This window comes from Moschus berezovskii, chromosome 16, assembly GCF_049115385.1.
Source record: "Moschus berezovskii isolate FMDL1 chromosome 16, NW_MosBer_1.0, whole genome shotgun sequence".
Lineage (NCBI taxonomy): Eukaryota > Metazoa > Chordata > Mammalia > Artiodactyla > Moschidae > Moschus > Moschus berezovskii.
The window spans coordinates 82,720,251-82,734,604 of NC_142475.1; the positions used below are offsets into that span (position 1 = coordinate 82,720,251).

The 14,354-nt window shown below is 57.7% G+C and overlaps 2 protein-coding genes across 6 annotated transcripts; both read right to left on the reverse strand.

The window, feature by feature from the left end:
* Positions 1 to 1,009: 1,009 nt before the first annotated feature.
* Positions 1,010 to 6,078, reverse strand: GFUS (GDP-L-fucose synthase). 4 transcript variants are annotated; one of them, XM_055432304.2, is made up of 12 exons: positions 5,922 to 6,040; positions 5,320 to 5,470; positions 4,708 to 4,864; positions 4,257 to 4,371; positions 3,097 to 3,225; positions 2,945 to 3,018; positions 2,625 to 2,758; positions 2,458 to 2,522; positions 2,089 to 2,155; positions 1,869 to 1,948; positions 1,560 to 1,659; positions 1,010 to 1,336 (listed from the first exon to the last, which is right to left on the reverse strand). In XM_055432304.2, exons 3-12 carry the CDS (start codon positions 4,851 to 4,853, stop codon positions 1,281 to 1,283), a joined length of 966 nt encoding a protein of 321 aa, XP_055288279.1. In that variant the 5' UTR covers positions 4,854 to 4,864; positions 5,320 to 5,470; positions 5,922 to 6,040; the 3' UTR covers positions 1,010 to 1,280. The 4 variants fall into 4 exon arrangements, with proteins under 4 accessions (XP_055288279.1, XP_055288278.1, XP_055288282.1 ...); XM_055432303.2 differs by lacking the exon at positions 5,320 to 5,470 and having other exon boundaries at positions 5,922 to 6,077; XM_055432307.2 differs by lacking the exons at positions 2,089 to 2,155; positions 5,320 to 5,470 and having other exon boundaries at positions 5,922 to 6,078.
* Positions 6,079 to 6,159: 81 nt separating this feature from the next.
* Positions 6,160 to 13,767, reverse strand: LOC148775302 (zinc finger protein 688-like). Of its 2 annotated transcripts, none has more exons than XM_088844558.1 (4): positions 13,426 to 13,767; positions 12,929 to 13,055; positions 12,423 to 12,536; positions 6,160 to 10,768 (listed from the first exon to the last, which is right to left on the reverse strand). In XM_088844558.1, the coding sequence occupies exons 1-4, from the start codon at positions 13,456 to 13,458 to the stop codon at positions 10,029 to 10,031; spliced, it is 1,014 nt and encodes a 337-aa protein (XP_088700684.1). In that variant the 5' UTR covers positions 13,459 to 13,767; the 3' UTR covers positions 6,160 to 10,028. The 2 variants fall into 2 exon arrangements, with proteins under 2 accessions (XP_088700684.1, XP_088700683.1); XM_088844557.1 differs by having other exon boundaries at positions 12,929 to 13,277.
* Between the last annotated feature and the right edge of the window lie 587 nt (positions 13,768 to 14,354).

Here is a 14,354-nt window from a genome sequence, read left to right on the forward strand (position 1 = left end):
TTGGCGCCCGGGGGATACACCATGAAGGCAGACCTGGTCCTGGAGCTCCGAGCCCTGGGGGTGGGGGAGGGGAGGAGTTTCTGGAGAAGCAGGCCGGTGGGGTGGGCCTCAGAGAGGAATAGCCGTCTGGACAGAGACGGAGGAGCCAGGGAGGCACTGATACTATTGGGGAGGGTAATGGGGTGGTGACAGACGCAGTGTGTGGTCAGCTGGACAGGGCGCAGAGGTCGGGACTGTGTGCCGAGCGCAAGGGGGGACAGCTGACACTGCCCAGATAAACGCAAGATGTCATGACCGTGTGGGCACACCAGTCACTGGTCCACACTCATGAAGAGGGGACCTGAGAAGAGGAGCATCCCAGAGCCAGGGAAGGCGCCTGGGTCCTGAGGGAGGCAGTTCCCTCAGGCCTGGAGGCTGGGCACCCGCAGCACTGCCTAAACGGCCAGGGCGCCAGTGGATCAACCTGTCTAGTTCTTCCTGTTAAGGAAGGTGCCACTCACCTCCCTGCCTACCAGGCCCACTCCTGCGTGACACCTGTCACTGTCCACCCAAGCTGCCACATGAGGGCTAGGGAGATGAAGGACCAGGTCAGGCTCCTCTCTGCTGGGGCCCCAGGGGAGCCTGAACCAGCAGACCGACACTCTCCTCAGATCCCTCTGTGCCCGCCTGGCCTATCCAAACCCAGACATGGCCTCTTTTCCCGAAGTCCTTGGAGGAAGCGGGGGAGCCCTGGCAAGTGCAGTTACCCAGGCCTGCATGTGGCCGTGTGGGGAGAGGCTGGCTCTGGCCGCTGCACTGGGACCACTGCAGGTGCCCTGCCCTTTGTCCCCACCAGCTGACAGCCCACCCTCTTCTGCCACCTGCCCACTCACCACTTCTCTGTGTCTCTGCCCACTGCCACCCTTCTGCCACAGGGACAGTTGGTCACCATGGCCCAGCAGCTCTTGGGGGCTGGCCAGGCTCAGGAGGCAGTGCTGGGGTGGGGACGGGGGTGGCTGGCACACAGGCCTGTGAAAATGCTCTTTATTGGCTCCCAGGGATTGGAAGCGGACACTCAGGGATGGAGTTGGGGAGCAGGGTGCTGGGCTTGGCTTCCCTGATGTGGACGGAGGCCCCACCAGACAGTCACTGAGGCCTGCCTCGGCAGACGGAGTGGAGCAGAGGCCACCATCACGAGGGCAGGCGGTGCCCGCAGCTCCTAGCAGGTTCTGAGAGTGGCTGCTGCTGGGTGTGGCTGGCCAGGCCCTGGGGAGGAGGCGGACAGGCTTTGGCCGAAGGCTTCACTTCCGGGCCTGCTCATAGTTGTCGGTGAACCAGGCACAGGTCTCCTTCACGGCTGCAGAGGCGGGCAGGTGAGGGCCAGGGCGGTCCTGACCTCGCCAGAAGGAGGATGGGGAGGATGGGGACCCAGGGAGTCCTGCCTCTGCGGTAAGGGCACGGAGGCCAAACCCCTGGAGCGTCCCCCTCAACTGGCAGTGGGGAAGCTGAGACCTGGGCAGGGGCAGTGGTGGTCCCCGGGAGAAGCCAGAAGGCTCTGAGGAACAGGGTGGGAGGCTCACCCTGCTTGAAGGGCGTGAACCGGAAGTCAGGCAGGTAGGCCCGCAGCTTGGCATTACTGGCCGTCTTCTTAAACTGCCCATCTGACTTGGTTGTATCAAACTGGGCACCTGGTCAAGGCCTCAGCACGAGCGGAAGCCCCGCCGCCCCCCCGCCTGCCCTTGAGCTTGGCCCAGCTTTCCCAGGAGTAACCTACAGGGCAGAGCAGCAGTGCCCCACCCCCCGGCCACCAGGGTGAGTGCCATGGGGGCATCAGGGCACAGTCTCCTGCAGGGAGGCCCGGGGCACCCCAGCCTCTGATCAAAGGATACAGTGACCTCCCCGTGGAAGTCCATGGCCTCCACCACGGCCTCAGCTGCCTCCTGGACAGACACCTCGTCCTCCTCGCCCACTGTGGGGAGCCAGGGGCCAACGGCTGGGTCAGGCCCCCGCTGCCTGGCCCCCAGAAGTCCCCTCCCTGCTCGGCGGCTCCAGGGACAGACAGAGTCCCACCCGCTGGTGGGGGTGGGGGTGGGGCTGCTGGGCGCCCACCTGACAGGATGATGGGCTCCACCTCATCGTACTCCCGCAGGGCCCAGATAAAGAGCCGGGCCAGGTCCTGCCAGTCAGACATCCGGGGTCAGAGGCCACCAGTGACAGCCCACAGGCGCGCGTCCCCTCTCCAGCCCGGGTCCCTCCCTTTGGGCAGTGGCCAGCCACCTGTGCCCCAAGTCCCTCCTCCAGATGAGCTCAGAGCTACCCCAGCGACTCTCTCAGGGACAGGAACCTATAGGGCCCCAGCGAGGACGGGGGTTAGCCTGGACCCCCACCCCTTCCCAGGCTCCCTCCCGCCTGTGCACAGCCAGCACGCGGCCCCAGGAGACGTTCTGAAGGACAGCCGTGCCCTCCTGCGGCACCAACCAGTGAGTAGATGAACTGCCTTCGGGGCCTCCCCGTGCCCCACACCGTCAAGGCTGAGCCACTGCCTGTGGGTCGGTAGGGCGGGTGTCAGAGGGGCTGTGGCAGCATCAGCCGTCCCCCCTCCCCGGGATGCGCCCCAGGGGCCCCCGTGGGCGGCAGGTACTCACTCTTGGCCAGGTGCACCTTGTGGATGAGGCCAGGCAGCACGTGGCCGTCTTCGATACTGAAGTTGTCGTGGGGCCCGAAGACGTTTGTGGGGATGACAGCGGTGAAGGTGCAGCCGTGCTGCTGGAAGTAGGCCCTGCGGCGGCACAGTGTCCCCTCTGGACCTTACCCTGGGGCCACTGGCCCGTCCCACCCCGAGTCCCACCCCAGTCGAAGTCTGGGATCCCTGCCGGGCCACACCCTGGGCCCACCCACCGCGGGGCCCCCGGGCCCCCTTCCCCAGCCCTGACTGGCCTCTGCCCAGGGGGCGCAGGAGGAGGACCTGTTCTGCACGTCGATCATCCTCTTGGCGTAAGAGTAGCCAAAATTGCTGCTGTGCGGTGGCCCGTTGTGAATCTGGGGGAGCAGAGGACCCGCTGCTTCTCAGCCCCGCCCCCAGGCCAGGCCCCACCCTGCCCAGGCCCCTCCCCTCACCATGGTCTCATCGATAGGGTAGGTAGTCTTGTCTGGGAAGATGCAGGTGGACAGGCAGGAGACCACCTTGAGCACGCCCACCTCGAAGGCTGAGTGTAGCACATTATCATTGATGTGTATGTTTTTCCTCTGCGGGGGAGTGGGAAGCAGGGCTCAGGCCCCTCCAAGCAGGGTCTAAGGCCTTACCTGCTCCTCCAGGGACTGAAGTGTGGACGTACCCTGGAGGCTGCATCTGAGCCTGAGTTCCAACTATTCCCAGGGCCCACCCCAAGGACTGCAGGAGGGTCTAGGCCTGCCTCCCCTGAGGCTGTGGAAGGACCTTGGAGGAGAGGGCTACATCCCAAGCTCAGGGCTAAGCCCCACCCTCAGGGGCTGCTGAGGTGGTGCAGGAGCCCAGGGGGCCCAATCTGGCCCTGAGGCAGGGAGGGAACATGGGGGCCCTTCCACACCCCCAACCCCAGGAGTTCACCCCTGGCTCTACTGCTCAGTAGCAGTGAAGCCTTGACCAGCCACACCCCTCCTCGGGCCTCATTTCCCTCTCAGAGGACGTGAGCTGGCCAGGGCATTTGGGTGGTCTGGGGAGAGGGGAGAGGTGGTAGTCAGGCAGCTGCCTGGGAAGGGTGTCACTGAGACGAGGATAGGCCCCCGTGCAGAATCCGGTCTAATCTTCCACCGTTCCAGGCCCAAAGCAGGGCTGAACCACACTAAGGCCAGTGACAGAGACAGGGACAGCTCCCAGGGGCAAAGCCTGGCAGAGGCAGGGTCCTGGGAGAGCCCAGCTCACACCTCTGCAGCCCAGGGTGCACCCCAGGCTCAATGCAGCTGGACCTCCTGGGAGCAGGGGCGTCTGGAGGCCCAGGAGGCAGGAAGCAGTTGGGGCAGAGTCACGCAGCAAATGCTGGCTTCTCTCAACTCACTCAAACCCCATTTACCTCTTGGGCTTTCCCTATTGGGCCAAATGTCCCCCAGCCTACCTGTGTGCCCCTCTGCCTACAGCCCAAGTGTAGGGCATTGGGGGCCCTCGGGGCTGCCCCACCTGCTGGGCCAAGCCCTGACCCTCAGGAGCTTCGTGGGGCCAGAACAAGAGCTTGGGAAGATGGCCAGAAAGTCCCCAGAATCCGGGATCCTGGCTCCCAGTGCTCACTGGGGCTCTCCCTTACCCAGAAGTCCAAATTGTATTTGATATTCCGGAACAGGCCCCCCACCATTGCAGCAAGATGGATGACGTGGGTGGGCTGGACCTGTTCAAACAGCGCTCGGGTCTGTGCAGCATCCCTGTGGGGAAGCCAGGCCATCAGGGGCTGCTTGGAGGCCCGAGGGAATGAGCGCCCTGGCTCAAGGCACTGGGGGCAGGAGCCAGGCAGGGCCAAAGGCGGGAGGGGGCTGCCAAAAGGGAACGTGGCCAGGCCAGGCCCTGGCTGGTAGGAGAGTGTGGGCTTCCAGGAAGAGAAAGGAGGAAGTTTGCCCAGGAGCAAGCTGTGCACACCCCGGCAAGGCCAGCCACCTGGCAGGGAGGGCCCGGATGTGAGGCCCCACCAGGGACAGGGCTAGCCCGGAGCTCTCAGTCTGGAGAGGGCCCAGTGGGGGTGCTCCAGGGATGGGCAGACTCACGTGAGATCAGCATCCTTGGAGGAGACAAACACCCAGTCCTCTCCAGGCAGTCTGGCCCCATCTTCTACCACCTTCTGGATGGCTCTTCCCACCAGCCCTGAGCCCCCAGTCACTAGGATCCGCCTGGTCCCCCGAGGATCACCCATGGTGGCTATGCCTGTAGGGTCAAATGGTGTGAGGCCAAGGCCATCTGCTCCCAGCCCAGAGACCACCTCCCCAGAGCCGTCCAGCTCAGGGCCACTGCCGTCGGGCACAGCATGAAGTCACCAGGCCAGGGGGACTGCCTGCTGGGGACCAGGCAGACCCAGCTAGCCTGAGCCATCCACTCCTCTCAGCCCTGTTTCCCAGGGAGCCCTGTGCCTAGAGCTGCACAGGGGGCCTGGGGCTACCACTCAGCCCGGAGAACGAGGCTCTGCCCTGCGGGCCCAACCCTGACCCCTAGTGGGCCAAGAAAGAGAACATTTGGCTCCTCTCTGACGCACAACAGGGGAGGCAGCCAACCTTGGGTCTGGGGCTTTCTGGTCAAAGTCCATATGCTACTGACTGCGGGAAGGGGCGGCGCCCGTGTTTGCAGCCCAGTGCCCACTTGGCAACCCACTCCAGTGTTCTTGCCTGGAGAATCCCAGGGACGGGGGAGCCTGGTGGGCTTCCGTCTATGGGGTCACACAGAGTCGGACACGACTGAAGTGACTTAGCAGCAGCAGCAGCCCACTCCAACTAGCCTTGGAAAGCTTGGTTCCTTCTGGGCAGGTAGAGCTTCTGGCTACGTGGAGAAATGGACAATCCTCAGGGCGCCACCACCTCGGAGGACCCTATCCTGGGGGCTGGAAATCTGTTCGGGCAGCTACCGGAGGACTTTGAACTCCCCGATGCAGAGCCCCACGGGCAGCCCAGACCAGAGGGGTCCCTTCCCGGACATTCTGCTGCTCCTGATGGCACGAGCAGTGTAGCAGCAGTCCGTGGGGTAGACGCTACCGCGGCCGGGCCCCTCCCACGTTTCCCCAGGCGCTTCCTAAACCCTCCACCTCTGAGCCCACTCGCACAGTGCAGTTGGGCCCCCTTCTGTGCTTCGTGGTCCCTCCCACGCCCCCAGTTCCCTGCACCCTTCAGGCATTTCTGACTGTCACGGGGCAACCAAGGTCCAGGCCCCGGTTCGCCATGCCATGCCCACGACCCCCCTCCCGAGGTCCCCTCAGCGCCCCTCGCCTTCTTACCTGAGCCTTATCCCACCTGCCCGCAGAGCCGCTTCCGGCGCCGGCTGAGCTCCCAGGCACGCGCCGGGGCCAGGTGGAGGGGGCAGGACCAGGTCGAGCCCTCCCGCGGCACTCTGGGAAGTGGAGTCCTCGAGGGCCGCCCCGGGAGCTGCTGGGACATGAAGTCCAGGGCCGCGCAGTAGCCTGGGAAATGTAGTTTCCGTCGGCTCCGCCTCCCCTAGGCCGATCACTGCTAGCCTCTAACCTCGACGGTGCCGGCGTTGGGGCGGTGGGAGAGGATGCGAGGCTGCGCATCTCTGAAAGCCCGCAGGCTCTGGACGGAGGAGTAGCGGCAGGGCCAAAGAATAGTCTGAAAACGGAGGAGCTGCAGCTGCTCGGTGCTTTCCTAGGGTAAAAACTGCATTAGTGAGAAGTAACTGCAACAGTTACTATATTCGGGACACTGGGTGGGGGGCAGTATATAAAATATACTTTAATAAATACATTAAAAAGACAAACACATTTCACGAGATTATTAATAGCAGGAGATCGCTTGGGGGCCACTACTGTAGTTCAGGTAATAAGGACTCAGAAGTTTACTGGAAGAAAACTTCTAAGTTTACTCAGAAGTTTTACTTGGAAGAATTAAGATGATTCCTGCGTCATTGACTAGGCAAGCTAAGGGAGGAAGTTAGGTACAAGGCCTGGTGTGATGGTTGGTTATGTGTCAACTTGGCGAGGCTGTAGCATCCAGTGATTCACACAGAAATCTTGGTGCTGCCAGTGAAGATACTTCATAGACAGTAGCATCTTAGATCAGGTGACTTTAAGAAAACTAGCCTTTCCTTGATAATGTGGGTCTCATTCATTCAGGAGGCTTCCCAGGTGGCACAGTGGTAAAGAATCCACCTGCCTATTTAGGAGGCACAATTTTGATTCCTGAGTCAGGAAGATCCCCTAGATTAGGAAATGGCAACCCACTCCAGTATTCTTGCATAGGAAATCCCATGGACAGAGGAGCCTGGTGGGCTACAGTCCGGGGGGTCACAAAGAGCCGGACATGACTGAGTGAGCACATCCATTCAGTTGAGAAGCCTTAAGAGCAAAATTGAAGTTTCACTGAAGGAGAAGACATTCTACTTCAAGACTGGAGCATTAGCTCCTGCCCGAGAGTTCTAGCCTGCCAGTCTGTCCTACAGACTTCAGACTTGCCAGCCCCACAATCATGTAAGTCAGTCCTTCGAAATACACATACATGTATTTGTTATATAAATAGTTTGGGTTTCTGTCTAGGGCACTGCAAGTATGGTGAATGGGTTTTTCACCAAGGGAAGTAAAGAGCTGGAATAAAAGCAACTGTAAACTGAATCCAGCAGCATAGTAAAAGGATTATACACATGACTAAGTGGGATTTATTTCTGCAATGCAAAGGATGGTTCAATTTTTAAAAAAAAGAATAAAATACACCACATTCATAGAACAAAGAAAAAAAATGATCTAAGCTGAGGCAGATAAAGCATTTGATAAAGTCTAACACCCTTTCATGATAAGAACACTCAACAAACCAGGAACAGAAGAGAACTTCCTCAACTTAATCAAGGGCATTTATGAAAAACTCACAGCTAACATCACACTCCTTTAACATCCCAAAGGAAATTAGTCCTGAATATTCATTGGAAGAACTGATGCTGAAGCTGAAATTCCAATACTTTGGCCTCCTGATGCGAAGAACCGACTCATTGGAAAAGACCCTGATGCTGGGAAAGACTGAAGTCAGGAGAAGGGGACGACAGAGGATGAGATGGTTGGATGGCATCACTGACTTGATGGACGTGAGTTTGAGCAGGCCCTGGGAGATGGTGAAGGACAGGGAAGACTGATGTGCTGCAGTCCATGGGGTTGCAAAGTGTTGGACACGACTGAATGACTGAACAACGTCACACTCAATGAATGAAAGATTAAAAGCTTTCCCCTTAAGGTAAGAAATTAAACAAAAATGTTCACTTTTGCCACTTCTGCTCAAAATTGTACTGGAAGTTCTGGCCAGAGCGACTGGGCAAGAAAAAGAAAAACAAGGCACCCAGACTGACAGCACCACTGTGACTTCTATAGCGTATCCTGGGAAGTGCTGCAAACCGAAGGGAGGTAATTCTACAAAAAGAAAGGAGGATGGATTCAGGATGGGCTGAAACAAGATATGTTCATTAACATCCACCCCTTGATGACCCAATATCCACATCAGTACATTTTCTCAAAAAGCAGTTTCAAAGTTTCCGTCCATCCATTCCAACATTTTACACATTACACAGCTCTGAAGCTGCTCCCTCCTCCACCCCAAAGGAACATCATCCAGCGTCTCTTCATTAATTTCATCCTGTTTCATCCAGTGTTTCTGAGCCATGTCTTCTTTATTTCTGACAAGACTCCATCATATTTTTTGCATCTAATGAACTTAATTTGAATTTAACTATTGCTATCACACCTTAGGAAGAAAGAGGTAAAGGGAAAAGAAAGGAAATAAGCTTTAAAATTTGACTCTAGGACTTCCCTGGCAGCCCAGTGGTTAAGACTCTGGACTTCCACTACAGGGGGCTCAGGGAAATAAGATCCTACACTCCCCAAGGCACAGTCAAAATAAATAAATAAAATAAGGTGACACATTAAGGAAATAAATATGGAACGAGCTGCAGTCTTTGTTAATTAAAGTCTGGGGCAAGCTTATTTTTTCCCGTTAGTGATCTACTTCTTTTTCCTGGGTGTTTGTGGTCCAGTCATTTCATGAAACTTCATGTTCTCTGTTTTCTCTTTTGCTCACAATCAGGTCTTTCAGTGTCAAGACCAGGCACTCCTTTAGTCCAGGAAGGTTTTCTCCTGCTGCGGCTTTGAATCTAGATAATCTGGGTGAAGCACTGTGGGCAACACCCAAATCCCCCTTTCATTGTCAGTTTACCAGATTCCTTTGAGTCAAAATAAAACTTCCAGTTATATTTTTCTCTCTTTTATTTTGGCTGCACTGCACATAATGTGGGATCTTAGTTCCCTGACCAGGGATCAAACCCATACCCCCCGCAATGGAAGCCTGGAGTCTTAACCCCTGGACTGTCAGGGAAGTCCCATATTTAATTTATGTTGATATATCTGTACAGTTCCTCAAATGATCATGTATTGCTTCTGTAATTATTTAATCTGCCTGCAGGAAAATGGCCGAACATGTTTAGTTTCACTAGACTTGTGACACTCAGCATTTAAGCAGTGAAAGCAATGCCAAGAGTTCAGTGGATGGTCACAAAGGCACAGCCTCCCCTGCCCGCCCCCTGATGCTTAGGCAGTGCTAGCCAACTAACCTTCCTATAGATATCCTGTGTTTTGTGACCACTGGCTTTTATATCTGTTTTCTCTATTTCCACCATGTGTTTTAAATTTTTAATGTTATTATTGTATAGAAAACATTCATACTATGCAAACATATTCGCTATAGAAGAACTGGCTGGAAAAAAAAATAGTCCAAATGACATGCACACTCTTAATGTTTCATATGGCCTGACTCAAGCAGAGTTGGCATACAGGAAGGTGAAGCTGAGCAAGCAAAGCCACAGGGCCAACAGCAAGGACTGAGCTGCCCAAGATGGAACACTCACATCCTGCTCAACAAATCAGCATCTGAAAACAACTACCCAGGACCAAACGATGACCAGAGTTATGTGACCTTCTCCTGGTGCTCAGGGCTGCTGTGTGATGGAAGATTGATAATCCAAAAGCCCATCTGGATTTCAAAGGCATTTAGAACCCACCTATGATGCAAATAAAACGAAGACCTACATTTTAAATTTCAGAAACAAAATCTGGATGCACCTGAAAATAATAACTTTCAAAGAATCACTTTGTCCACAGACGTCTCACAGCTACACTGAATCCAGCAGGCTACCAGGTCCTGCTGGCTGGGGAAGGCAGGCCTGGGCTACCCCCTGTTATGGGAAGGACCTGAAATGCACACGTTGATCTCCGGTGGAGAAACAATCCAGTCCCTCCTGCTGGTCTCGCTCTGCGCAGCGCCACGTGCTGAGGACATCCTTCCGGTGCCCTCCTTGCAGCAGCAGGCAGCCCTAAGCTCCCCCTGCCAGGGGCTACTTAGCTTACAGAGATCCACGCCGCCTGGCTGCACAGGTGCGATTTCTGATGAGTCCGAAAGCTGGACTTCCAGATGAAGCTCTTCCCGCACTTTGAGCACTGGAACGGCCTCTCTTGGGTGTGGATCCGCTGGTGCTGAGCGAGGAGAGTGCTGTAGCTGAAGGGCTTCCCGCACCACTGGCACCCGAAAGGCTTCTCGCCGCTGTGGACGCGCTGGTGGCGGTGCAGCGTGGAGAGCCGCGTGAAGGCGCGGCCACACTGCCCGCAGGCGTGCGGCTTCTGGCCGGTGTGCGCGCTGCGGTGCTGTGCCAGGTGCGCGCGCTGGCTGAACGCGCGGCCGCACTCCCCGCAGGCGTGCGGCTTCTCGCCGCCGTGCGTGGCCCGGTGTCTTACCAGGCGTGAGAGGTATCGGAAGGTCTTGGCGCACGTTTCGCACGTGTGGGCTGTCTGCCCTTTAGCATTTGTCTCGCGGCGACAGAAAAGGTCGGGTCCCCATTTACCGCCTTTCTGGGTTCCTTCTCCTTTGGAGATGGCCCAGAAGGTTCCATGTGATGGTCTCTCCTGGATAAGGAAGTTCTCCAGGCTCCCGATCCTGCCCTCCTGCCCAGGGGCTTCTTTGCAGACCGGTTTTGGAGGCTCACCCCCGGAGAAGCTTCCAGATGCTCCTCCTGGAGGCTCCGCAGCTGGAGTCATTTTCACCCTTGTAGTCACATGTTTACACAAAGACCCCTGGGTGGAATCTGAAACAGAGAAAGGGCCCACGTGTTACCCTGTTTGAGAAGGTACACCTGGGCCCCCACTCTGTGCCTGCAAGTATCAACCTCCTGCTGGCCCTCTCCACGAGGTGTCTCACCGGTGAGTCCAGGCTCACTGGCTGTGTGCATGTGCACACCTCCTTCATGGACCTTCCCCTCATATGTCCCAACTTTTTCTCTCCACCTTTTTCTAGTTGAAGTCTGTAGTTGACGCTGCAAGCACCTTACACCAAGCCCCCGCCTCCCTGGGATTCCAGCCCTGCTGCAGCAGACAGCTCTGAGAGCTCCGCCTGCCAGCATCCTCCGGGGCACGCTTGTCTCTGTTTTAGCCAAGGTCTGCACTTCCAGCCCAGGCTGCAGACAGGTACCATGCCGGGGGCAGGGACCAAGGACAAGTGTCCCCCTCCCTCGCTCTGATGGACAATCCCAGACACCTCCTGCAGCCTCTCAGTGGTCATGGTCCTGGAGCTGTGGTGCTCCACACACTGGCAGTGGCAGCTCTGTACTGACTTTTCTCTCCTCTCTCTCTTCCTGCTTTCTCTTGCCTGCTTCCAAGAATTCCATTCCGTTCCGTCGCTCAGTCGTGTCCGACTCTATGCGACCCCGTGGACTGTAGCCTACCAGGCTTCTCCGTCTATGGGATTCTCCAGGCAAGAATACGTTTCCTTCTCCAGGGGATCTTCCCGACCCAGGGATCGAACCCAGGTCTCCCGCATTGGAGGCAGACGCTTTAACCTCTGAGCCATCAGGGAAGCTTCCAAAAATTACTGCCTTCCAAATACACATCTATACCTGAAACTCTAAGGCTCTACACTCAGGAAACCCAAAGGACTGGAACTGGCCCTCAGGAAGGGTTTCTGGGATGGTGCCCTCGCTGCTCAGATGTTCACAGGCGTCAGTGCAGGGATGAGGTGTCAAAGCTGGACTGCAGGACGCCCAGCGGGTGTGCAGAGAGGTGAGGAACTGGCTGGTATGAGGAATTCCCTATATTTGGCGTCAGAAGTGATGCTGTGAGGAGAACAGAAGTTCCCATTTAAGGGCAGGTGGGGAGACGCATCCAGAGCGTGCCAAGGTCACCAGGGGCCACTGCTACCCATGGCCAGCAGCAGTTCTGGGAGGCGGGATGTCTGGCTTGACTGATGTTAAGTGTTCTGGATCTCAAACTTATGCCAAGGGCACTATTTGGAGCCTCCTGAGACCCACGATGCTGAGAACCAGCCCCAATTTTCACAACTTGAGCCAAGAGCCTCCCCCCAGCTCTGGGTTGGTTTGGTTGGGTTTTCAGTTCCTTGTAACTGAGGGTTCTAACTGATAGCTCATCCCACGGGGCTGTTCGGGGAGAAAGTGAGGCACAACTTGTTAAGCATCTGGCATGGTGCTGGACTCCCAGAAAACTGTCCTCAATCTGCAATGAAGGGGAAGGGCAACAATCACTGCCTTTACCCCTTCACCGCTAACTGCCTGCCTGTTTTCAACTGATGGGTGTCCATGTGCCTGTGTAAGGACACCAAGGGACAAGCCAACAAAAGTGCACTTAATGACTGTGTGACTGTCCTTCTGTCCGGCTGTTCACAACACTGGCTGTGCATGCTGAGTGCAAATACTGAACAACTGGAGGCCTGTGGCTCCCCTCACTCACCCATGCTGGCATCTCCTGCAGTCTCTGCTTCCTGGGTCCCCAGCAGGTCTGAGCCCCAGGGCTCCCTTCCTTGCTCCAGTTGGGAGATCAGATCTGGTTTGGATCCTGGAACTCCTGCCCGAGAGGAGAGAGGAAATGGATGAACTGAAGTGCTAGGGCATGCTTGGCTTCCCGCTCCAGAAGCAGTTTGGGACTGGGGGGTTAGCTGGCCCCATGATGCAGGCTCTGCAACATGGAGTCTCCCCAGGAGGTTGAGGTGGGTGGGGAGCAGGGCAGGGATGAGGACTCAACAGAGGCCCACCTCTGTGAGAGATGTGGACACCTCTAGTCTCCAGGCAGCAAAGGCCCCGGGGACGGGGCCAGAGACCCCACCTGTCACCTGGGAGCAGAATGTCCCACCTCTGGTCCCAGAGTCACAGTCAGTCTGGCCCCTCCGGGATCACACCTCAGCTCTGAGGGCGGCTGGGGGTGGGGAGGAGGGAAGGGCTGCTGCTGAATCACCTCACCCAGAGAGACCAGGTTCCTGTAAGTCTCCAGCATCACGTCTCTATACAGGGTCCTCTGCGCAGCGTCCAGACGCACCGCTTCTTCCTGGGTGAAGTGCACAGCCACGTCCCCAAAAGTCAGGAGGCCCTGAAACAACACTGATTCTGCCCATGGGGTCAACACATCAGGATTCAAGGTGGAGGAGGCAGATGGCTCACCAGCAGGCATGTGGGACCCCTGGACTCCATCTCAAGGTACCCTGCTTGCCAGGGAACACCTAATGACAACCGTCAACGCAACCCATCCATACCCCAACCTGCTCAGTACCGCCTTTCCTGGTGAGTGTCCCTCCGCAGCCTCCGGAAGGCCCTGGGGAACAACGTGGAGGGGCAAGGGAAGCCCCTGTGAGGCCCCGTCCTGGAGAGGACCTGGGACTCAGGGTCCCAAGTGAAGCGGGCTCCGAGGAAAGAACTTCTGGGAGGCAAGGAACCCAGGTCCCGGGGGCAGGCGCGCTCACCTGGGGCCACGCGGCCGGGGGGCTGCCCGCCATGCCGGCTCCCCGTCCCTCCGCGGCAAGGGCAGCGGCGGCGGCAGGGCGGCCTGCAGACAGGAGAGAAGACAGGGGACGGCGGCGGGCCTGGGGCTCCGGACCCAGCCCCAGCCCTGCAGCGGCTCCAGCTCGCAGGCCGGCCGGGACAGGGACCTCGCGAGGACGCAGGGGCTCTGCGTTAAGGTGAGCAACCGGGCGCGCTGGTCAACCATAATAGAGCAGGGTAGCTGGGTGGGCGTCGCGCGGGCAGACGGGAGAAGCCGGCTCACGCCCTGTCCCGCCCGCCTGCGGCGAGGCTGTAGCTCCAGATCCGCTCGGCTCCCCGAAGCTCCCCGCTCGGCCCCGCCCCGCTTTGTCGCCACAGGCCCCGCCCCCCGTGGCCCTCCGCCCCGCCCCACGCCCCGCCTCCTTTGCGCTGGCCCTGGGACACCTGCGACGTTTGCTGAACGCAGAGATCACGGGCCATTGCCGCTGAAGTTCTGGTTCCGTGGGTCTGAATGTACTTCGGAGTCAACCTGAGTAAGCTCTCCTGGAAACTCTATGGAGGGCAGACTTTAGCACCCTCTCGTTCCTAGGACGGTCCGCACCTTCTCCACTGCCTGGCCTGTGCCGGAGGGCCTACTAGTCACACACGCGCACGTGTGCCTCCCAGGATCTGGGTTTGGCTCTGGCACAACACCGTCAGGAAAGAAGGGAGGGAGGGAGGAAAAGAAAAGAAAGAAAAAGTAAAAGAAAGAGGCACCTGGTCCAGATACCAGGAAGGTTTGTGGTTGTGACCAGCCGGTGTTGGAAAAGTCCTGCTTACAGGTACAAGGATGTTTGGAGCAGCAGAGGTGCTGCTCCGGCGCGAGGAGACAGATGACTGACTAGACCCTTCGCAGGCAGTTGGTCCAGCT